The sequence below is a fragment of the Ochotona curzoniae genome, unplaced genomic scaffold (genome assembly GCF_017591425.1).
Source record: "Ochotona curzoniae isolate NIBS_2020 unplaced genomic scaffold, NIBS_Ocur_1.0 contig_2321, whole genome shotgun sequence".
Taxonomy (NCBI): Eukaryota; Metazoa; Chordata; class Mammalia; order Lagomorpha; family Ochotonidae; genus Ochotona; species Ochotona curzoniae.
Window position 1 is genome coordinate 18408300 of NW_024465421.1, and position 23014 is coordinate 18431313.

The 23014-nt window shown below is 49.0% G+C and overlaps 1 protein-coding gene across 4 annotated transcripts in view; it reads right to left on the reverse strand.

Moving 5' to 3' along the window:
* CLEC16A (C-type lectin domain containing 16A) overlaps positions 1-23014 on the reverse strand; it is a 183448-nt gene that overhangs the window by 85745 nt on the left and 74689 nt on the right. For all 4 annotated transcript variants that reach the window (XM_040973335.1, XM_040973334.1, XM_040973333.1 and 1 more), the window contains 6 exons: positions 21029-21151; positions 18867-18976; positions 17418-17462; positions 13414-13464; positions 10324-10452; positions 2635-2755 (listed from right to left, as the gene is read on the reverse strand). In XM_040973335.1, coding sequence (XP_040829269.1) covers positions 2635-2755; positions 10324-10452; positions 13414-13464; positions 17418-17462; positions 18867-18976; positions 21029-21151 — 579 coding nt within the window. The remainder of the gene's footprint in view (positions 1-2634; positions 2756-10323; positions 10453-13413; positions 13465-17417; positions 17463-18866; positions 18977-21028; positions 21152-23014) is intronic.

The window sequence follows — 23014 nt, forward strand, 5'->3', positions numbered from 1 at the left end:
CCAATCAGAGAAAGACTGGTTTGTGACTCCCTCTAGCCAATGCAATCAATTTTAATCCTTGCAGAAAGCCCTGTGGTCATTTCTCAAGGGTGGAAGGGCTGAGGGAGATGGGTAGGGCCAGACAGGGGGCACAGCTTCTTTGTTCTTCCAAGGGAGGGAAAGAGGGAACAGGGACAGAACAGAGCTAGACAGCCAGGTGCCACGCCCAAACCTGCCTGTCTGTATTGGCATGTGTGCTGTTCTGTAGAAGCTTCACCTCAGCCACTTGAGCTGGTGACTGAGTTGGCTGAAGTGTGAGGCACTAGCTTGGTCATTTAACATGGCTTGTGGCATAAATATTATATTCAGTACATGGTATATTGTGCTCATTCCTCAAAACTATTGTATAACAGAAGAAAGGTAAGGTAAGGTAAGGGAGGCGGTGGCAATTTCTGGGGTTTGCTCAAGGACAAAAAGAGCAGGGCAGAAATGTCTGTCTTAAATACCACAACTTAGTGGTCTCCAGCACAAATGCCAGGGACACAACTGAGCAGTTTTGTCAAAACTCTAGGCTGGGTGCGGCAGCCTAGTGGCTAAAGTCCTTGCTTTGCATGCACTGGGATCCCATATGGATGCTGGTTCTAATCTAGGCAGCCCTTCTTCCCATCCAGCTCCCTGCCTGTGTTCCGGGAAAGCAGTCGAGGACGACCCAAAGCTTTGAGACCCTGTACCCACATGGGAGACCCGGAAGAAGTTCTGGGCTCCTGGTTTCAGATCAGTGCAGCTCCGACCATTGCAGCCGCTTGCGGAGTGAATTAACAGACATAAGATCTTCCTTTTTGTCTCTTCTCCTCTCTGTATATCTGACGTTCCAATAAGAACAGAAAAAAAAAATTCAATGAAAGGGGCCTGGTGTGGTAGCCTAGAGGCTAAAGTTCTTGCCTTGCATGTGCCGGGATCCCATGTGGGCACTGGTTCATGTCCTGGCTGCTCTACTTCCCTTTCAGCTCCCTGCCTGTGGCCTGGGAAAGCAGCAGAAGATAGCCCAAGGTTTTGGAGCCCTGCACCCATCTGGGAGACCTGGAAGAGGATCCTGGCTGGTTCCTCGCTTTGGATTGTCTCAGCTACGGCCGTCATGTCCAACTGGGCAGTGATCTTTCTGCCTCTCCTTCTCTCTGTAAATCTGACTTTCCAAAAAAAAAAAGACTTGAACAAACACACCTTAATGAAAGAATCATTAATGCTTGGTGGATTTTCCTGCATGCAAATGACATCTCAATAAAACCGGCTTACAACAATCATACTGCAGACAGTGGCTGTTTGCTGTCTCTGCCTGCCCAGCCCTATCCACTCCATGACTGTCATGTGACTCTGGCCCAGGCAATTGGTGAGCCATACTTTTCCCACCAGGGATGGTCAGCGGTCCCAAACCAGGGCAAGGGCACTTAGGGCAGTAACTGCAGACTTAATACACACTATATGGAAGGGTGGGGCATTAGGTACAGCAGTAGGGTGCTGCTTGGAACACGCACAGCCCACATTGGAGCACTTCGGTTTGAGTTCCAGCTCTGCCCGATGCCAGCTTTCTGCCATATATGTCCTGGGAAGCAGAAGGTGATGAATCAAGTACCTGCAAGGTCCCTGTCACCCATGAGAGACCGTAGCTTAATTATAGGTTCTTGGCTTTGACCTAACCCAGCCCTGGCTGTTGTGGACATTTGGGGAATCAAAGAGCATATGAAGATGTCCGTCTCTGTGCTTTTCAAAAGTAATGAAAATTGGTAAACAATTTTTAGTAAGTTACCAGGAAAGAGAAGCCCTTTCTCTGTCAGCACTGTTGGCTCAGCCATCATGGGGCTGCTGCCCACCACCTAGCACTGCCTGTTGAGAACTGTCCTGAGGACCAAGGAAAGCAGAGCTGAGAGTCAGAGAGGAGCCCTTCCTGACAACTGTTGGGTACCAGACGCAGAACTCCTGGACTTTCCAGTAACATCAGTCAGTTCTCCTTTCTTTTTCCTTAACCTAGCAAGGTTGGGTTTTCTGTTTCTTACAGCCACAGACTCCTAACGTACCACAGTGCCTCAGAGAACGAAACCCACATTGCCACAGTGTACGCAGGCAAAGGGAAGAGCAATACGAGAAGGGTCTGGGAACACGAGCCAGTTCTGTACTCACTGAAGCGTTTCCGTCTCAGCCTCACGTCGAGGAGGCCACTGAGTCAAGGCGTGGTCAAATAAATGGCCCCAGGTTATCAGCTGAGCGCGTGCTCCTGTGGCTCCCAGAGCCCTTGCCCTTACCTACACACTGGCAACCTGCTCTCTGTAAGCTTGTTTTCTTTACCAGGAGAGTCCTTTCATCGTTCGATCACACAGGAAATGGGGCCGCCATGGCTGCACAGAGGAGCAGAGACCTGGGGGCTGCACCACTTGTTCCCATGTCCTGATGTACCTTTCAGCAACTCCCTGATCTTCAGAAAGCAGCACCTGCAATTCGGTCTCGAGGTGTACAGTCTCGGGGACCCTTTTCTTTAGAAATCTCATGGGACACTCATACTGTTAGCTATGGTCACAGATTAACAGCAGTACAACATGCAGGCCATGCCCTGGCCCTCCCAGGCATGTGCGAGCGAGGCCAGCAGTGGTCCTGCCCACTCACTCAGATCCAGGACGTCATCGGTTTTGATCAGGTCCTCCTCCCGAGTCAGCGGCAGCTGGGTCTCAGGCTCGCCTCGTAGCTGCAGCGACAGGGATCGCAGCATGAAGAACACCCGGATGGCCTGGGTAGACAGTGCAGAGCGAGAAGGGTGAGATGACAGAGGCACTTCCACGAGATGTCCCTACCAAGGAATTGCACAATGGCTCGAGGTAACAAAAAAGGAACACACAAAGGAAGCAAAGCATGCCTGTCCTAGGACAGCATTTCCGGTGCTTTCAGAGTCAGACAACCAAAGAGGGGCAGCCCACCCTCAGTAACCCATGGGATCAAGCTTGCGTCGTTTTCCTACAGCTGAGCACTGGTCACCTATCAGAACCTGTCCTCCAAGTCATGTGACCTTATGTTCCCTGCCCAGCAGTTGGCCTCACTTCACAGAGAGGGCAAGCTAAAAAGCTGAAGCCACCTGTCTGAAGCCATGTTTCCAGCGACGGCTAGAAGTCTGGCCTTCTCCAACTCAACAGTCAGGGAGAGATGGAGAGACTCAAATCATAGACACTTCCAGTTCCTGAATGTGAAGCTGAGGGACACAGAAGAGGGTGAGACACACAGGGGAGAAAACCCAGTTATCATCTGTCCCCTGTGCCTAGAGTAGTCCCTCTATCTCTTGGCCCCTTTGGCTTTATGGCAGGGACTACGGCACTGCAGACAGGGCAGAGGCTGGCAGCTGGCGGGTGCATGGGCTGTCAGTTTCCTGAATACCCCTTGGACTTCCCCAGCCAGTCCTCTTGGTGGCAGAGATGGCTCTGGCAGCACCATGACTCCTGGCCCATGGAAGAGATTTCTGGTCAGAATCCAGTATGGCCCTCAGACATTGTGAGAAAGCAGGAAAAAAGTAGAGTCGCCCAAAGCCAAGAAAGTTTATGCAGCAAGCAGCCTTCGGCCCCAGGGACAGGCCTGCCACCAACCAGAGTCAGGAAGCAGAGGGGCAGGCAGGGATCTCCCCACTGGAGGCGGAATACTTGAGTGAAGCTAGCTTAAGTCAGACAGATGAGGTCTGCAATAAATTCTCGGCTCCACCATGCCAGGCAAGGTCTCTAACTTTGGCAGCTTTCATTTTCCTTATCTGTGAAATATGCACAAGAGTCCTAACTTGCAGGGTTACCGGGTTCTGAGACAATGCTGGAAGGGAGGCAGCCAGCACAGTGGTCCACAAATCACCAGACTGGGCAGAGGACTTTGGGACAGAGCACGGTCACTAAGGCAAGCTGCACAAAGGGAATCCTGATGCACATTTGCTCTTCCTGTTAACATCTCTGACAGCTACAGTCCTGACCTGAGAGGAGGGTGCTCATTACACAGGACGGTGCCTCTTAAAACAAGAAAACCATCCTATGCTGCCTGCCAAGAGCTGCTAAGGATGCTCATCAGAAGTGCTAAACCTGAGGAACCAACACAGCCCTCGCTGTATACCACAGAGCACTAAAGCTAAGGTGCTGGTGCTAAACAACCTCAGTATTGGAGCTGATTGCTCTCAAGTTTCTGCTTTTATGTTTTATTTCCTTGGAAGGTGGCACTGGGGGTGGATGGGAGGGGGCTGGGATTTTTCTATCTTCTGGTTCATTTCCCAAATGCCCACAAGCATCTAGGGCTGTGCTAGGCCAGAGCCAGCAACCTAGAAGGTAATCCACATGGGTGGCAGGGACCCAAGCATAAGAGCCATCACTTGCTGCCTTCCAAGATATGTATCAGCAAGAAGCTAAATCAGAAATGAAGGTGGCACTTGAGCCCAGTTGGCCACACAATACCTGTGCCACAATGCCCTTCCCTTTTCTTCACAGTTTTTAAAAGTGGTCTTCATAAAGACACATGCAAGTCAGAAGGAAAAAGAAAAGATGTTCAATTTAAACAAATCAAAAGGCTTCTATGTGTTAAGTTCTGACTGTGTGCCAGGCACCTGACTGTAGCTTTAAAGTCTTGTGGAAGAAGACAGAGCCGCATGGGTGGAACGGGCTCTGACCTCACATCTCCTGCTGGTTGAGCTGAGTCTGAACTCAGTCACGTCTGACGCTCGTGTCCCTGACCAAACGCCAGCCCAGCTGCGCAAAGCACAAGACACAGTTGGTCACTTGAAATAGCTGTCAGCATGATCTCTTCAAGGAATCATGGTAGTGGGACAAGGGAATAAAGAAAAGAACGCATTGTGTTAAGACCAAGTCTTAAAGGAACGCTTCACTTCCATGTGTCAAAACCCGTTTCTTCTAAGGGCCAGAAGGCAGAGAACTCACACAGCACCACAGCTGGGAAAGAAAAAAATGAAAGCGTGTGTGGCTTTCTACGACCCGGCGCCCTGCAAACCTGAGGCTTTCCAATAAACACAACTGAAGTTAGGAATTTGGCTCTGAATGTAAGCCGTTTTGGTAAAACATCTGCTTTTGCTCTGGGAAAGACAAATGGAAGGTATTTCCAGGAATACAAATAACAATCTAAAATAACTAAAAATATAAAATAGGAATATAAAACTACCAAATAAAATCTCTCAATACTTGCCTTCTTCCTGCCCCAATTCCTCGGCGAGGGAAGAGCGTATGAGAAGGCTGAACCCCTGAATGTAAGTGATTTCCCACTGGCTACGGAGGGTTACTGAAGTAGAAAGTGGCTCCCAGAGTATGGAAAGGTCTGGAAGACCTTTTAACCTTCCCACAGCACCAATAAACCCACGAAACCCCACTAAAACATGAGGAGGTACAGGCATTTGATGTAAAGATTAAGGCATCACTTGGGACATCCCATCTCATCTCAGAGTCTCGGGGCTTGAACCACAACTCCACCTCTGATCCAGTTTCCTCCTACTGTGTACCCAGGGATGCAACAGTAACAGTGGCTCAAGCACATGGGCTCCTGCCATCCACGTGGGAAACTCAGATTGTGTTATGGCTTCCTAGCTTTGGCCTGACCCAGCCTAGTATGATGGCATGTGGGAAGTGAACTAGAGCATAGATTTCCTTTTGTCAGCCTCTCTTTCTCTCTTTCAAATAAAATGAAAACAGGTAAACATAAACAAAAACAATGTGTGGTTATGGGCCGTATACACCCCACCACCCCTGAGGCAGTTACTCCACAGCCTGCTAGGGACTGTCTGGGGTGGTGCAGTGTCATCTCATTCAAGCTGTTTAATGACCCTTTGTGCTCCCCACCTTACAGAGGAAGATGAGGGTGTTGGGCAAGAATGTTGGGCAGCCTGCCCAAGGTCACTCAAACAAGAACGATTCCAAAGCCTATGTTCATCAAAGCACACTCGTTGGCTTTCTAAAGATGTAAAGCTTAAGACCAGGATTTTCTTGAGTGCTTTTTGTTTCATTGCTAAATAAAAATGCAAAATTGAAAGTATTACTAAAATGGAAAAAGAAATTAGTCTTTCAGCTTCTCCCAAAGAATATCAAGAAGATGGATCTGGGAGAACAGATTAGACTTAGAAAGGGGCCACAGCTAAACAAGCTCAATTATAAGAGATGCCTCCAGGTGCTTTACTCTGATCATCAGAGAAAAGGAAGCTCCGAGTCTTCAGGGAACTGTCCGGTTAGCAGGGACAGCAGGACAGCACCAGAGGCAGGCGGACCTTGGCTCGCCTAAGTCTTGGCTGTACATGTAGACTCCCCAAGTCCAGGCATGCGCTTTGGAGACTGAACACCCAGGGGCTATGCCCCATGAAGGGGCCACCAGAGGCCACAGGTGGCGGCCTGAGCCTGGGGCAGACCCTGGGACACTCAGTTCCTGCCCTGCTGCTTCCTTGCCACAATCAGAAGCTGCTCAGTACAGGCGGCGACAGTCCTTTGGGTTAGAAGCCCAGTGAGGCTGGTGAATGATGTGAAAGTCAGTCATCCTTAGAAGACAGCTAAGCAGGAGGACATGAGTACGGCCCATTGGGAAAGCAAGTCCGCAATGTACAGAGAGCCACCAAAAAAATGCTCCTACCCTTTGAAACAGAAAGTCCACTTCTCGGAACTTAGCCTAAAGAAACAGTTCAAGAGAAAGAAAACACGATATTCACCAAGTGGCTCATTAAGTTTAGTTACAAATAATATAATACTGGAAGCAATCAAGCAATCAAAATGTCTACTAGCAGGCCAATGTCTGAATAAATTATGGCAGAAGTCACCAGCTAAATCTTTATGCAGCCTTAAGAAATCAGACTTACTAAACTGGATCACAGCATGGAAAACTTCTTGTGCTGCAATGAAGAGAGGGAAAACGGGGGTGAAGAGATGAGAGCATGAGCAGGGCACTCTCTTTGCAACATTATGAACCCAGACGCAGGGGCAGACACACCAAAAAATGCCTATTGCTTTTCTTTAGGGTGATGAAACCATGGGAAATTCTTTCCTTTTACTTTTGAAACTCTATGATCTATCACTGTGTTTCTTTAATGTGTAACACACATCCAGAACATAAAGCAAAATATTTTTATTTCCTCAAGGTCAATAGTGATAAACACACAAATTGCTTGTGGCTTTATGGGAAACAGAAAGTAGGGACAAACAAAACCCAGTGCAAACAGATTCATTTCAGTAATGGCTTCCAAGGTTACTATACTAAAAAGGGCTAGTGCTTGAACTCAGATTTTGACATTCACGCAAGAAGTCCTTTCGCCAAGTCCTTCTCTCCAGGCGTAAGCCTCAGGAGGCCTGGAGGCGCCTAGAGGCCGCTGTGTCTTTCCCATCTGGTCAGCTGCAGTGCTGCGCTGTTGCTTGGCCAGCACTTCCTGGGTGCTGCCTGCCAGGTACTACTGGGCTCCTTGCTTCTCAGCCACACTCCTCTCTGCTTCGGGCAGCAGTTGAGAGGAAAACACCGGGAACCCGCAGGTTGCGTAACTTGCTCAAGGTCACACAACCAGAGTTGAGACTGGGCCAGCGGTTGGTCTGATGAATGAATCTGACTGTCTTTACTGTTTCTCTCAACGGTGGCTCCTCCCGGGGAGCCCAAGTCCAAAGCTGTGTCTGAGCATTCTCAGAGGATGCCAAGGGTCCACTGTCACAAACTCTCCTTGGCAGCATGGTAAGGGGCACTCCTGTGTTTTTAGTCGGAACACGATCTCTTCACTGTTTCAGCCTCGTACCATGCACAGTGCCTGGCACCCAGAGAAAGCTCAACAAACACGTGAGCCGAGAGGATAGTGGGAGCAATTTATCAAGCGCAGGAGGAAGAGATAGCCTCCTCTCTTTCTCAATTCTGTGGGTAGATGCCTCCTGGTGTCTACCAAGGCTGGCCACACTCCTGCTCTCCCCGCAAGGCTCTGCTGTGGTCATCCTGAGCCACACTCTTCCCACCTCAGAAGCTCATAAGCTGCTCCTGCCTGCACAGTGCTTCCCTCAACTCTGAGTTCAGGATTCTTGCTCTGCAGCCTTCAGCTAGAGGTCGCCAGCAGGGTAGTTCTTACTGATCCCTCTGTCCTGAGTGAGGCCAGCCCCCAGTCCCTGAGCACAGCAGGCCTTCCTCCACCCATCCTTGCACACCAAATCTGGTATTTGTTCACAGAGGTGCAGCCACTGCCTGGGTCCCTACCAGAGGCACAGCCTAGCATGCAGCACACAACTGGGATCCAGCTGCTCTTTGATGAATTTGTGATTGAATATTTTAAAAGTCATAAACGATTTATCAGTGAGCATTGTTTGAGCTTCTCTGACAAGTCCTTAAGGAAAATAAAAAGTGAAAATAACCAACCTCTAAAAAATTTTTTTAAATTCTAGTCAGAGAAGGGGGTGGTCTAACAAAGAGAGAAAACCTTTGATTCTACAGAGCTAAAGTGGAATGCTTTTTGGATACAAGCAAGAGTGGAAATAAACCACATAAACCTTCAGTTGCTTGCTAAACCATACACTTTCTTCAGCTAAAATTCAAAGCACACTGCCCTGTTCTGATTTCTGAAATGGGCTTGAAGGGCTAAGCTTCTGGAGGATTCCAGGCAGCTACCTTGCTACAGGAACTCAAACTAACGCAGGTGGCTCAAACTCCCCTTCGGAAACTGATTTTTAATTCACAAAAGGAAACTTCTGCAAAGATGTCTTTGCTATCAGGTGGCCTGCCCTCTTCCGTGCTGCTCTGCTGCCCAGGGACCCCCCAGGAGCTGAGTACTTTCTGGGAATTGGGCAGACAAAGGCCTAACAAGAGACTCCACAAAAGCCCACATGTACCAGGGGTTGGGCATCCCATCTAGGAAGGAGGTGAGTGGCTCGGCCCCAGAGACCTGCAATTCTGTAAGATATGAGCGTAAGGGGTGGAGGACAACCACCACAAAGGCAGCCTGTCCTGCTGGCTCCTGGGTCCTCACTGTACCACTGGAAGCGACAGTGGCTCTGAGTGGACACACAGCCCCCTCTTACCCACATGTCTGACAGTCTCTTCTCTTTTCCATTTCTTTTCTGTGGCTTAGAACCAGCTATCCCAAGCCAGTAGGGTGCCAAGACAGGAAACAGAATCCTGAGGTGATGCCCGGGTCAGAGTTCTCCCTGGACTCCAAGGCCTCTCCAGCCTAATGACCTTCTACTTTGTTCCAGCTGAGGTCGCCTTCATGGAGACGCTGCAATGTGCCACAACTCTTGAGGCCTCAGCCTCCACATCCACTGTCTTGGCTTCAGCACCAACTCCCCTGTGTTTATCCCACCTTCCTTGGGAAGTGGCCATACGGCCCTTTAGTAAGAGCCTGACCATATACCCTGCTACTGCCTTTTCCCCACCTCACCCTCTACACTGATCCTTTGGGTCTGTGTTTTGGACATCCCTGTGTGTGGCTAGCAGAAACAATGAAGATTGCTAGGACGGGAGCAGCACGCACAAGGAGCTGCTGACAGGGGGCACACTCAGCAGAGCCACCTCCCATAAAGGCCAATGTCCAGTAGGAACACTGCCACCCACAAATGAAACCGCATGCGAGACCATAGTGCCTGGAAGGAAGACAACGACAGCTCAGCCAGGGTGGGGCCTGTGCTGAGGTTTTGTGGGTTGCATGAGACAGCTGGGAATGTGGATCGACACAAGACACACAGGTCCTACTTCCTCTGCACCCCCAGGCAGCCGGCACAACTGCCTGCTGGGGTGGGGCGGGGGCTCATCTCGTGGGAGGAGCACACCAGCATGCCTACTTTTCCAACCCCAAAAGGGAAACACCTCTGCAGCCACCCACACAGGCAACCCAGGCCCTGCAAGGAAGCCCTCTAACTTATCCACTCACTTTCACGTTTCCAGGGCAGGATTTTCTAGGAAGAGACTGCTCTGCTTTCTAAGAAAGCAAGTGTGATCTGACGGGGGAGATAAAATACCATGAACGGCCTCCCGGAGACTGCTCCCTAGAGCGCAGCTGCGGCCGTGCTAACAGCGGAAGCATGCATCGGCCGCTTCTGAGAACCTGCCCCCCGTGCCTGCCGCTCCTGCATGGCCACCAGGAAGCCCATTCTGTTTGTGTGTGCTTAGCCCTAAGATCTATCACACAGATCTGTATCACATCTTCTTGGAGGTCCTGAGACCCCCGGGGAGAGCTCAGCCACCCACATCCCCTGCGCCGGATGCACTGTTTGTGGTCTGCGGCCTCCTGGCTCCCACTCAGGGCTCAGGTCCGTGAGCTCCTGTTGAGACAGGCTTTGGATTCCGGCCCAGAGAACCTTTACTTTCCAGAATGAGGGGGTCAGTGGCACTCACCCGCCGGGTCTTCTCCACGTCGCCACATGGCAGCCGCTTCACGAAGTCAATGCCCGTCAACGGCGTGCCTGTCGGGGGCAGCAGGATGGAGGCATCCATCATGAGATACTCCACATTCATGGGCTTCATCTAGAAGAGACACCACGGCAATGCTCAAAGAGGGCCCCTCACCATGGAAAGTAGGTCGGGTTACCCAGGCTTGTGCTGGCACTGGGGAAATGAGGGACAAGAAGCCTGCATTATGAATGCTGGACCTGAGTGCTGGAGGCAGCAGCTCTGGCTCCCTAAGTTATGGACACCTCCTTCCATAGAAACAGTTGCCTTCTCACCCACTCACCGCCCAGGCCCTCTCAGGAAGGGGACTGCTGCCAGCCAGGATTGCACCCTCTTAGCCCCTCCCATGCCAACTACAGCTGTGCTGATGAGGGCCTGAGCATCCTAAGTGCTGACCACAGGCAGTGCTGCACCTGAAGGCTGCAGCAGGGATGCTTCCCACCGGGCTGATCAGAGGACCGGGGCTCTGAGAAGTGGGGGGTGCATCTGGGGCCCTCAGCTGGTGGCAGAGTCGAGATGCCAGCAGCCCAGGCCTGTTTGCTTCAGCTACCCCAGCTGGATTTCTACCTAGGACTGATATTCCCCTTTTCCTTCCTCGTTCTCTGACATTTTCCCCAAGGTAACATCACATCATTTACAGAGCATCTATAAAGTACCAGGTACCTGCTCTGCTCATCTTTGGCTAGATGCTGGTGCCCACATCTTAGAGGATTATACTGAGCTCAGAGGAAGGATACTTGTTCACAGTCACAGGCCAGGTGAGCAGAATTCTGCCTCCTTCCATACCACCTCCATGAAGCCTTCTCAGATTACTAAGTCAAGGGTAGCATCACCCACCTCCCAGAACTGACCTCTCAGTGTATGCACAGTCAGCTGAATACTAACACTTCATTTAGTTAGCACCACTAAGGAAGGACATGACACAAAGGAAGGCTGTCTATGTAATTAATTTTACTCTTGTCATTTCAGAAGAGGGGAATCAAACAGATCATGTCTCTATCCTGTAGCATAAGGCTGAGGGAACAGGGCAAGAACGTGGTGAGGTCCCAGCTGTTCAGACACTCAGCAATATGCCCATGGTGTTTACCTTCCCCGTTAAAGAAAGTGATCCTGATGCTGCTCTCGGCATTGGCCTATCTCACGGCCTTCCTGCCTCCCTTTCATTCCATTGCTATCAAGCTCGTGGCTTTGCCCTGAGCTCCAGCCTGCTGTGAGGTGAGTGGATCCATGGGCCCTAAAAGTGTATTACATTAAAACAGAGGTACTGGGACCGCTACTGTGGTGTAATGCGTTAAGCTGGAACTAGCAATGTCAGCATCCCATGTGGCCACTGGTTCAAGTCCCAGCCATTCCCACTGACGATGCGGCTCTGTTAATGTGCCTGGGGAAGCAGTGGAAGATGGTCCTCATGCTTGGGCTCCTCCACCCACTTGGGAGACCCAGTTGTAGTTCTGGCCTCCTTGCTTTGGCCTGGTCCTGTCCCAGCCATTATGGCCAATTGGGAAGTGAACCAGAAAATGGAAGATCTCTCTCAACTTTTCAAATTAATAAATAAATCTTTATAACAAAAGCTTTTTAAAAAGACAACCACCAAAGCTGTTAAAGAAAATGATGAAAGGGCTGAAAGTCAAGTCTGGCTTTAGCACAGCAGCCTCTGTGCAGGGGGCAAACAGCGCTCAGGCGCTGCCCCTACCTCCGTTTGCTACGAGGCTGAACTGAGGACTGACCTTCAGCCGAGGGCTGAGGTTGTATCATCTCTGTGTTTCTTCAGAATACCAGGCATTGTGCAAGACATGCCATAAACACTTAATTAAAACCAATAAAATCCAGGAAGCTTCCTAGATGGGGAGGGAGGTAAATAAGGGGGGTGGCGGTAAATCAATGTTTATAGTACAAGGACACTTGCTGAGCAGCTCCCATATAGCCTGGGCAGCAATGTGCTGTGGACTCCATCCTATAGGTGAAAACCAGCAGAGCTCAGAATTTAAGCAATCTTCCTGGGTCACAGTTAGTGAGCAATAAAAGCAGACACTGAACAGGTGTTTAAGAGCCAGAACTTCTCCACAGTCAGGTGATGCTGCAGACCAAACTTGAGGAACCTTTGTGGAAGGGGCATCACAGGGGCAAGCCAAGATGGCAAATAACCAGGAGAGACGCACTCCTCCAGTTGCTGCTCTGAGGGGTGGGGAGGCTGATCCACAATTCTGAGTGCTGACAATCCATCAGCAGCAGCAGGAGGGCGGGGAAGGGACCTCTCTGCAGACGAATTGGGCCAATTTACACAGTTCCTGGCAAGGCCGCGAGGGCACTAGGTGCAGACACCCAACGCTGGAGTTTGGAAGCCAGGGAGCCACTTAGCACACACTGCCTGTCTTTTCTTTTTGACACTTTAAACACTTAGGTTTATTATAAACTTCCCAAATCACTTTATGCTTTGGTGAATAATGTCCACAAAAAGGATCATTTATCATCTACTTATTGAGTGTTTACTAAAAGGCAGGTGTCAGGGATGCAGACAAATGAACTAAGAGACAATCTTTATCTACCGAACCTAGCAGTGCCCCGTTCTGCTGGCTGCAGGAAGAGAGGACAGACTACAGTAGATCTGTGGGAGAACTACAAGCTGCAAGTCTCATAACACACAGAGGGGGCAGGGGACTGAAGGCTCTGCCGGGCAGATGTGAGCACACCAATCCACAAGTTCGCCTATTTCTTCCTCAGCAAAAGGGGGAGAAGGTTGACAAGAGCTCTTCCTGTGGCTGATATGAGGATGAAGACATTCAATCTGTCCAGGAGCTTTACACGCTGGGCAAGAAACAAGCTCTCAGCCGGAGGCACCTCTGTGCCCAGCGCATTCAGATCAAAGTGGTCTTTGTGACTCCCCTGACCAACACAGCCACCTTGGGTGTGAAGGGAGGGGTGGGGACCAAAAGGCACCATTTCCACAGACTCCTTCACTGATTCCACACCACAGCCCCCCTGGTACGTGACGTCTCGGGTCAGGGGTATCGGGTGTGCTCCTGCCCCTTCACTTACTGTCATGCTCCTGTATTCATCTTCAAACATGTCCAAAAAAATTTCCTCTCCCTAAAAAGAAGAGAAAAAAGGAAATACAATTCACATTTTTCCCACAAACAACAAAGTATTATAAACTCCTGTATGTGGCTTTTGGAGCCATCTGTTTCTCATTAGTGAATTCTCGTAAATCACCAGGAAGTTAAATACACACGTGAAAACACGTACACACACAAGCTCAGAGGGAGGAGCAAATAGCAAACTGTACTCAAAGCAGCTCTTTTATTGTTTTAAAGCATATGAAGTTAGAGTTCTTCCCTCAGAGTTTTTGTTTTAAAAAAAGCAACAAAATTACATTATATGTACTGAAATATAGAACAGGTTAATATTTCAAGTGTTTGACATCCTCTATGTGTTGAGAATGGTTGGGCAAAGTTGTCATGTTAAGTATATGACTCAACTTCAGAAAGGAGAATTCAACACACTTCACACTACAGCTCTGTGGCTCCTTGCATTTGTTTCAGAGGAGGCCTTTAGGGTCCTGGAGCTCCTGCAGGCCGAGGAGGACCCCTGCAGAGCAGCAGGCAGGAGCCCAGCTTTGCCTTTCCACAACAGCCTTTGCTTTGCTGCAAGCACAGTGCCTGTGTGTTGTACGCGAACACACAAAGCACAGACCTCAGGGTGTGGCAGGGTTACTGCTCACTACCGACCTAATCGCTTTGGCCAACTACAGCGAGAATGTACCTGCCTGCTCTCATGAATTCTGAACCAAGCTCTTTATTATGCACACAGCAGAGTCAGGGTGGGCAAGCAAGTAGATCCTTCGTACATTTTTTTCCAGTTGTGTTAATCGCTAATAAATCTGAACATTCTTGCAAGGTACAGATTTCACCAAGACAATGACAAGCCCTGACAACACTCAAAAGCTTCTGAAACATTTTAAAGGGGGTAACCTTATAGGACAAAAGCAAGGGTGGAAACTCTGGGTAGGGAGAAGCGAGCCAAAATTCAAATACAGCTGTCCTTTTGTTAAAAAAAAGAACAACCCTCTGGGGAAAGGCCTAAGTCTCTATGTTTCTCTTTTGGGGGATGCAAAAGCTTTCTAACACAGTAACAACTTACAGCAGTTCTGTTGCAGGGTGTGAGTGAGATCACACCAGACATGTCTAGGGTTTAATAAGGGGTCTTTATTAATCAACCTTGGTGACAAGACAGCACAACAGCAAATCACAAGTCCATACAGCAAGCCACCCAATCATAATCCAACCAATCATAATCCAACCAATCATAATCCCAAAAGGAACAAATGGTCATTATCCTTAAGTCCATCCGTTAAACTGAAGACTTATGTCCCAGCTTCCCCAACAATATAAGCTATCCTAAGAGATGTGCAATGAATAACCTGAACACTCTTACAAAGCTGTAGACATTCACCTTTCCCTGGCTTCTCTGTCCACATTCCACTACCACTAGGCCTCACCGCTGCTAGAACTACTGACAGCACACAAACCAGAAACAACACTATTAAATCCATTGTCCCATAGAAGCAGTACACAGGGACCATGCTCAGGGGATTACCTGTCCTGGGTCAGCCAAGAGTTGAGGTGCCAGAGTAACAGAAGCACCAGGCCAGAAACAGTGAGCCCCTGCTTTCCAGGCCTCTTAAAGGGGCTTGTGAGGGGAGTGGTTACACAACAATGCAATACCGTCCCCTCTCAGTTGACAGGTGAGTCACAGGTGGGCAGGAGCGAATACCTAAGTGTTGTGGGCTAAGGAGTTGATTAGAGCTCATTGGAATGGGCAGGAACAGGATCTAGACTTGTAGCTAAAAACACCTAGACTAATTGGATTTCCAATATCCTGGCTAATTTAGGATGTGGGGGAAGTGGTTGATGATGGAATTAACATTGCATTGCTGTTAGGACCCACCTTCAGGGCAGAGGGTAGAGAACACAGCCACATTTCATTTGCCCACTGTCAATGCGTGCTGGCTATCACTGGCTGTAACCCCCTAACAGTTCCAACAGAACTCAGGCCTGACAGCCACACGCGAGGCTTCCATCTCCTTTGGGCTTGGCAACCAGGAACATGCCCTCACTGGTGGTCTGGTCTGGCCGCAGGGGTTTTATAGGGAATCTGGAGTTTTCTCCTCAGTGCCTGGGGTTGCAGTAGGTGCCCTGGCCTGATAAGGCCACCACCACAGGATGGGGTTAGCTGAGCCTGGCAGGATGGATGTCCAAATTATGGGACCTCAATTTCTCTTAATAAATACTGACCACAGTGGGAAAAATCTTCCAAAGATTCCTGTTGAAGAGGAGCCAGTTCCATGGCTCAACAGGTTAATCCTTCACCGGCAGGTGTGGGCATTCAATTTGGGTCCTGGTTTTAATCCAGGAAGCAATTGCAATTAGGATCCAGAGAGATCTGACATGGAAACAAGGGAGGGTGGCAGGCCCAGTGGACACACGGCTCGGCTGACAAATGCTGGCTGCTGGCCTCTCCCCAAGTGCCCATGTTGCCCTCCTAACCCCCAGGGTGATGGTTTCAGGAGGAACAGCCTTCAGGGTGATGAAGTCATGAGGCTGGTACCTTCATGAATACGATGCAGGTTCTCACAGAAGAAGTCCCAGAGAGTCCTCCCCACCACCCCTTCTGCCATAGGGTACCAAGCATCACAATGGCTGTCTGTCAGCCAGGAAGCAGCCTTCACCAGACGTGAGGTTTGCTGGAGCCTGCAACATGGATGCCCCGACCTCCTGCACTGTCACAAGTTCCCACTGTTTACAAATCACCCAGTTTGTGGCACTTTATTATAGCACTCTGAATGAACTTAGATATATGCCTTTCAAAAAGAACTAAAAATGATTCTAATCAATTATTTTAAAACGAATAATCTGGAACCTGAAGTCAAATCTCTACCAAGCTTTCAGACATTGAACATCATGGTGGTTCTTTACAAAACTTGCCCAAAATTGGGCCAGCACCATGGCTCAATTGGCTAATCCTCCACCTGTAAGCACCAGAATCCCAGGTGGTTGCTCTGCATCCCACCCAGTTCCCTGCTTATGGCATGGGAAAACAGAGAAGGATGAGCCAAAGCCTTGGGACCCTGCTCTCGAGTGGAACACCAGAAGAAGCTCCTGGCATCAGATTGGCTCAATTGTGGCCATTTAGGGTAGGGAATGAACCAGTGGAGGGAAGATCTTTCTCTTTGTAAAATCTGCATTTCAACAAAGATAAATAAATCCTTAAAAAAACAAAAATAAAAAAACACCTCCCTAAAGTAAAAGACAAAGTTCAGAAGCCTGTACAAGGTTTCTCAACATACATGCATCTTAATAATATACATGTCATTCATAAAATCATATGTAAGTCACACATAATTTCATTTGTACAAACACATAGAACTCCTGAATAAGCTTAAATGTATAATTTATTCATATAATTCATAACTTACATGTAAATTATAAATACGTTCATATATAATCGATAAACATCTTTATACTAGAGGTAATAACTGAAAACTTTTATTGATAAGCATGTTGGACAGAAAATTTCACAGACTACTGCTCTGCACACTATGAAGGTGAATATTTTGCTCATAAATTATGGGCTCATAATTACTTTTAAAAATAATTCCAGGGGTGGGCACATTTGGCCTAGCAGCTTAGGTGCAGATGGGATGCCCACATGCTACACCAGAGTGCCTGTGTCCCACTCGGGGTGGGGCTCCCCGTGCAGCTTCCTGCTAACACCCTCGGGCAGACAGCAGAACAGTTCCAGTGACTGGATCTCTGCCGTCCATCTCCTCGGGTTCCTGCCTCCCAGCTCTGTTCTGGGCCCAGCTCTAGCTGTTACAACATTTGGGAGTAAACTAGCAAATGCAAGCTCTATCTAACAACAACAACAAGAAAAAATTAACATTAAACAAAGAAAAGCCCTTTATTCGCACATACAGGACTAAACTCCCCAACCTCGTTTCTATGATGCCCCATGCTGCTGTCCACCTGTGCCCTGCAAATTACCTTGTAAAAATGCCGAACCAGGTGAACACTTTCTTCCCTCGCACCCTGTTAAAAGAGAAGGAAGGAGTGAAGCAGGACGGTCTTACAGAAAGGAGTGAATTGGTGGCTCAACTATGCCTCTAAAACCTGACAGTATGTAAAACATGCTGGGTAGTATCTTTAAAATACAAAATGGCTCTTAAGGAGCGAGGGAGGGAGGGAGGGAAAAAGACATTAAGATGAAAAAGGCAAAAGAACAGGCAATTTAATATTTAATGTAATGACATAGAAAGTTAGCAAACAGTTGGCTGGGGGACAACAGGTGATAAAATAGGGCTGTTCTAGCTCTGTTTTTATAAAGTAAAAAAGAAAAACAACAACAACAACAACAAAAAAAAACCCCCAAAATCCTAAGTGTGCATGCATTGTGTGTGTGTGTTAAGAATGCAGCTGGTGCCATGGTGAAGTAGTGTAAGCTTCTATCTGCATCCCCTGGGAAAGCAGAAGATGGCCTGAGTGCTTGGGCCCCTGCATTCATGTGGGAGACCTGAATGAAGCGCCTGGCTCCTGGCTTTAGATTGACTCAGCTCCGGCCATTACAGCTATCTGGGGATTGAACCAGTGGGTGGAAGATCTCTCTCTGTCTCTGATTCTTCTATTACATTGTTTTTCAAATGAAAATAATTTTCTTTCTTTAAAGAATGTATCTTGGATGCACTGTGTCACAGCACGGTAAGCCATCACTTGAGATGCCTGCACTCTATGCTGGAGTAGCTGGGACAGAGTTCCACTCCCACTTCTGATCCACTCCTGCTCATGTGCACCTTGGGAAGCAGCAGCTGATGGCTTCAGGAGTTAGATCTGGCTACCCATATGGAAGACCTGGATGGAATTTCTGGTTCCTGAGTTCTGCCAGGCCCAGCTGATAGCTATTGAAGTATTTGGATAATCAGTCAGCAAATGGAAGCTATCTCTGACACTCTGCCTTCCAAAATAAATTAAAATAAACTTTTTTTTTAAACAGAGTGTATCTACATAGACACAAAGTGTCAACTATAGATGTTACTCTTACCTCTTGTACTTCCTACATTTTCTTCGAGAAATATGTAAAATAAGGAGGGGAGGAATGAGAAGAAACAAAGGCAACCGAAAACCTAATGAATATTTCAGCATACAAAACTATAAATAAATATGTAAAACTTTTGTAACACAAAAGAAAGTTAAGCCTTGATGGCAAAGGCTGACTCATGTAATTACTCTATCAGAACTACTACAATCCAGGGACCAGGCGCACTCTGTGAGCCAGCCTAAGCAAGTGAGTGGTGCACAACTTGAGGCGTCTTGGCCTCGCTGCTGCTAGCAGGTGTTCCAGACACTGCAGATCAGGGGCTCCTGTCTGGATGCCAGCAGCTTCCTTCCCACCCCCGACCCTCCTCAGACCCAGGAAGGGGAAAGAGCAGAGGCCCTGACCTCCAGGCAGGCCAGGTGCACATCCTTGATGATGCAGCCGCAGCTGGTCAGGACTTGTTGCTTCAGGAGCAGGCAGCTCAGCTCTAGTGTCGCCAACCGGATCTTCCCATCTGCAGAGCACACCAGGGTCAGTGCAGAGCCTCAGGGCCCGGTGCCCTTGAACACAGGGTTTTTGCCTTACCCACTTTGAAATGAAAGGGTCATCTGACAGGTGCAAGAGCCCCAACATCCAGTGCGGACCTTGGAGGGATCCCCTTAATGCCAAGCTCCTCCCAGTCAGCTACAATTTCATGCTCCCACCACCACTTCTGTGAAGTCTCCTTATTAGGGAGACATGAGCGGGAGGAAGAGGAAACTCACTGGGCCCAGACAGAGGCCCTCTAGTCTCATTCTGCAGGTCCAGCATCCTGCCCTTTTCAGGAATGCACACCCCACATTCCTTTGGACAACCCCTGCCCAACTGAGTCATATGAATTGTGTAGAGCTGGTCCCTCTTCCCCTTCCTTCCTGGGGGATTGGGGGCGGGGGTACAGTCAGCAGGGCAAAGAGTCCAGGTAGAGAACTAGCCAGGGAACTGGGAAGGCTCAATCCCACCGCTGGCTGAGTCACCAGGCAATATGCCCGGTAGCAGAGGACAGGCCATGGTGGGGCAACACAGAGCAAGTGTGCTAATTCACACAGCCACTTCCCCACAGGCAATGCTGATTTTTGGAAGGAATTCTGCAAATGAGTCTAATATCTCCCTTCCACCTAGAGGACCTCCCAAAGAGCAAGTTTAGAGCCTCAACAAAGGGGATGGCTGGAGAGGCAAGCAGTTATCCCATTAACCCAGAGAATGGCAATGCTCAAACACAATCTACAAAACTTGATACCCTGGATCCAGCTATGCCTGAGTCAGAACCCAAAAGGCTCTATAAGCCAGGTTGTGGCTGTTGTTAGTCTGGTTGTTTCTATTGTATTGCTTTAAGCCAGCCTGAGTTAGAAATCTGTCAACTACAACCAAGCTGTGACCAACACAGCTTTCTATGCTATCCAACTGTGAGCCAGGCACGGTGCCAGGGGCTTTTAAGCAATCTCTATAAATCTCTAGTGATGGGTACCCTGAAGACTGAGAGTTAGACATGTGGAGGACTCATCCAGGATCTTACAGCTGGGCCGCACAGACTCTGCAGTTCTGAATGCCAGAACCCACATCTGCCATGCCTTTCTAAAAGTGCATGTAACTGCTGACCTGCTCTTTGGCATATTTCTGAGGAAAGGTCCCACCCAGTATGGTCAGAGGGGCCAGCAAAGGCGAGAGTCTCTGGGCCATGCCTCTGAGGCTCTGAAAACACCCAGGGTCAAGCTGGGCCACTGAGGACCACGCACACAGACACACTCTACATACTTCCCTGCCTGCCCTTTGGTCAAGTGTAAAGAGATGAGAAGTGGAAATCTGCCTAATAATGAAAAAGCCACCTATGCATACATGCAAAATGGGCCTTCCTAAACAAGATTCAAATCTCCTCCCCCCAGGGAAAAAAGCTGCTTAGTTTTCTGCCTTCTGCCACTCTTCCTAGTCAAACACTCCTGCTGTTGTCTCCAGGCAGGCAGAATAAGTCTCCACTCAAAAATCCCACTACTTTTGCAATGGGGGCCAGAAAGCCCCTCCCTCCTCAGCCCAGCTCTCAGATAGAATGCCTGGCTGCCAGTGCAGCAGCCCCGAGGGGCCCACTGTTCCTCCTCACCCTGATAGTTCTCTACTGACAATCAACACTCCATCTGTCTCAACTGCCCAGTCCTAAATGGGGTCCATGGTTCCTGCCACCCTGTTCCCATCAGCACCATCCTTGGGGACAGATACAGCCTCTGGGGTTGGGCCTGTCAGCTGTCACTGACCCCACTGACCACTTCCCTCTCTGTGCGCCAAGGCTGGCAAAACTGGTAAGAGAAGGCCTAGATACACAAGGAAAAGGAAGATATTCTTACTGTTGGGAGTGGGGTGGAGAGTGGGAAAGGGAGAGGACTGCAAGATGAAGAGGCAGAAAGGAGCATCTTGGGGGCCCAGCAAGAGGTGTGGGTCTCAGGAGGGCCAGGTCCATAATCCCTGGCCAGGGTACCCTGCCACAGGTCTGCTCCCTGACTCCATGGTTCTGTGCACAGATGACACTCAAGGTGGGCACCTGGCTGGGCAGCGTTGTTCATGATCCTGATGAGTCTCTCGGCCAGCAGGTGGTTGTAGGTGGTCTTCTCAGCCATATTTGGCACCGGCAGCTGGATTCGCTCTAATTTTTCAGGGTCCATCCCTGGAATGGAGGAAGAAAAAATAGAAGCAGAGCCACTCTAGGAGACCCTGTCATCCTGAAAATGCCCACACAGCAGGCTCTCCTTAACCACACCCATCGTCCTTGGGGGTTTCTGTCCAGACTAGCTGTTGCTTGTCTTACAAGTCATCTGAGATTTCTGAAATAAACTTGTGCATGTATATTAAAGCACACACTTTTCTATCACCACTTGAAACCAGGAAATCAGACTTGATGCAGTATCTGACGGGAACTGCAAGGGCAAAGGGCAACACTGCTGTTAGAGCCCAGCTGGGGGCTCTGATCGCTGAGGCCTGCCCTTTCTGCATTCATTGGTGACACAGAGGCACAGGGAGTGGGCATTCAGCAGGGTGGTTAAGACGCTGGTTGCATACTAAGAGCCTAGGTTGTATATGTGGTAACGGTGTGAGTGACTGGCATGAGTCCCCAGCTCTGGCTTTGACCTGGCTTAGTCCTATCCACTGTGGACATTTGAGGAATGACCCAGCAGATAGGAGCTATCACTCAAAAAAGTCATTTTATAGAGACTGAAAACAAAATAGCCTCAAAATGATGACATTCACAAGCAGAAGAATGCAAGCAGAAGAAATTTCTACACAGTTCAAGATACGCCATCTGCTGCCAGGTGTGTGTACCACTGAGGCTACTCTTGTATTCAGAACATCCCATACTCAGGAAAACACAAAGACAAGGGAAACACAGTCGTGCCCAACAACTGAAGCTCTCAGGACCAAATCCATGAGCTGGGCCCAACACTGGGAAAGCACAAGCACAGCAGTTTTTCCTGTGAGTAAGTTAGACATGACTCCTACCCTGACACAGTGGCAACAGCAGAAAGAGGCCAAGCCTCACCTTTATTTCAGAAAGTGCACACACAGTGAAGTCAACAACACATACCTGTCAGTGAGAGGCAAAGGAATGATTTTTCCAGCCTGTGAAGACGCAGCGTTTAAGAAAAAGGAGGAAGTGGGGTATGTGAGGTGAGTGGGAAAGGCTGGGGAAATGAGTAATGTTAGCACCTGTGAGCCCCATTATCATTTTTCCTGAAGAAGGACCAAGAGCTGGCACAACAGGAAGATTCGTCAGGGCTTCTAGAATACTCTAGGCCTGAAACAAGAAGTTTTCAAACCCCTTATCCTCCCACCTACTCATCACATGGCTCTTGAAAAATCCACTTACAGAAACAAACATTTCACATAATCCAAGCTTGGAGAACCAAAGGGATTGTTTATGCTTAACGCACGTCTCTTCCTGTTATTCTACGAAAGGGGGGAAGGTGGCACTTCTCGGAACTCTTGAAATCAGGCCCCTGGAGTGCCAGATGATGCTTCATTTAGAACCCTGACAAAACAGCAGAGGACAGCACTGAAGAGCTCACTGTCTGGACTCTAAGCAACTCCTACACACGTGCTGACGTAAGAAACTGTAACAATATACTCACTTAATTGAATTCCAGCTCTGAGCGCAAAGCCAAGTGGTACCAAGGAGATGACACTGGGGAGAGACAGTCCCGTGCTGAATCGGGAGGACTTACAAGCCCTACAAATGCACCTGCACCATGACCCTGGCAGCAGAGGAAGCCTCTGCACTTCACCGCAGCTAATGCCGAAACAGTCTGACTTGCTGACAGCAAGAAGAGCACCAACTGAATGTCTCCGGCATTTGGTTTTTGTTTTTTTTTCCCAAAGAAGTTGTCCTAAGGTTTCTATTCTTGACTTTCTGGTCCTTTGCGGACTTCCAGTTAGTGGTTCTAGGGAAAGCCCCCAGCTCCTCTGCCTTGCAGCATGACAGGCAGCCTGTCAGTTACTACACTTCAGGGGGCAGTGGAAGAAGCCCAGCTCCTCT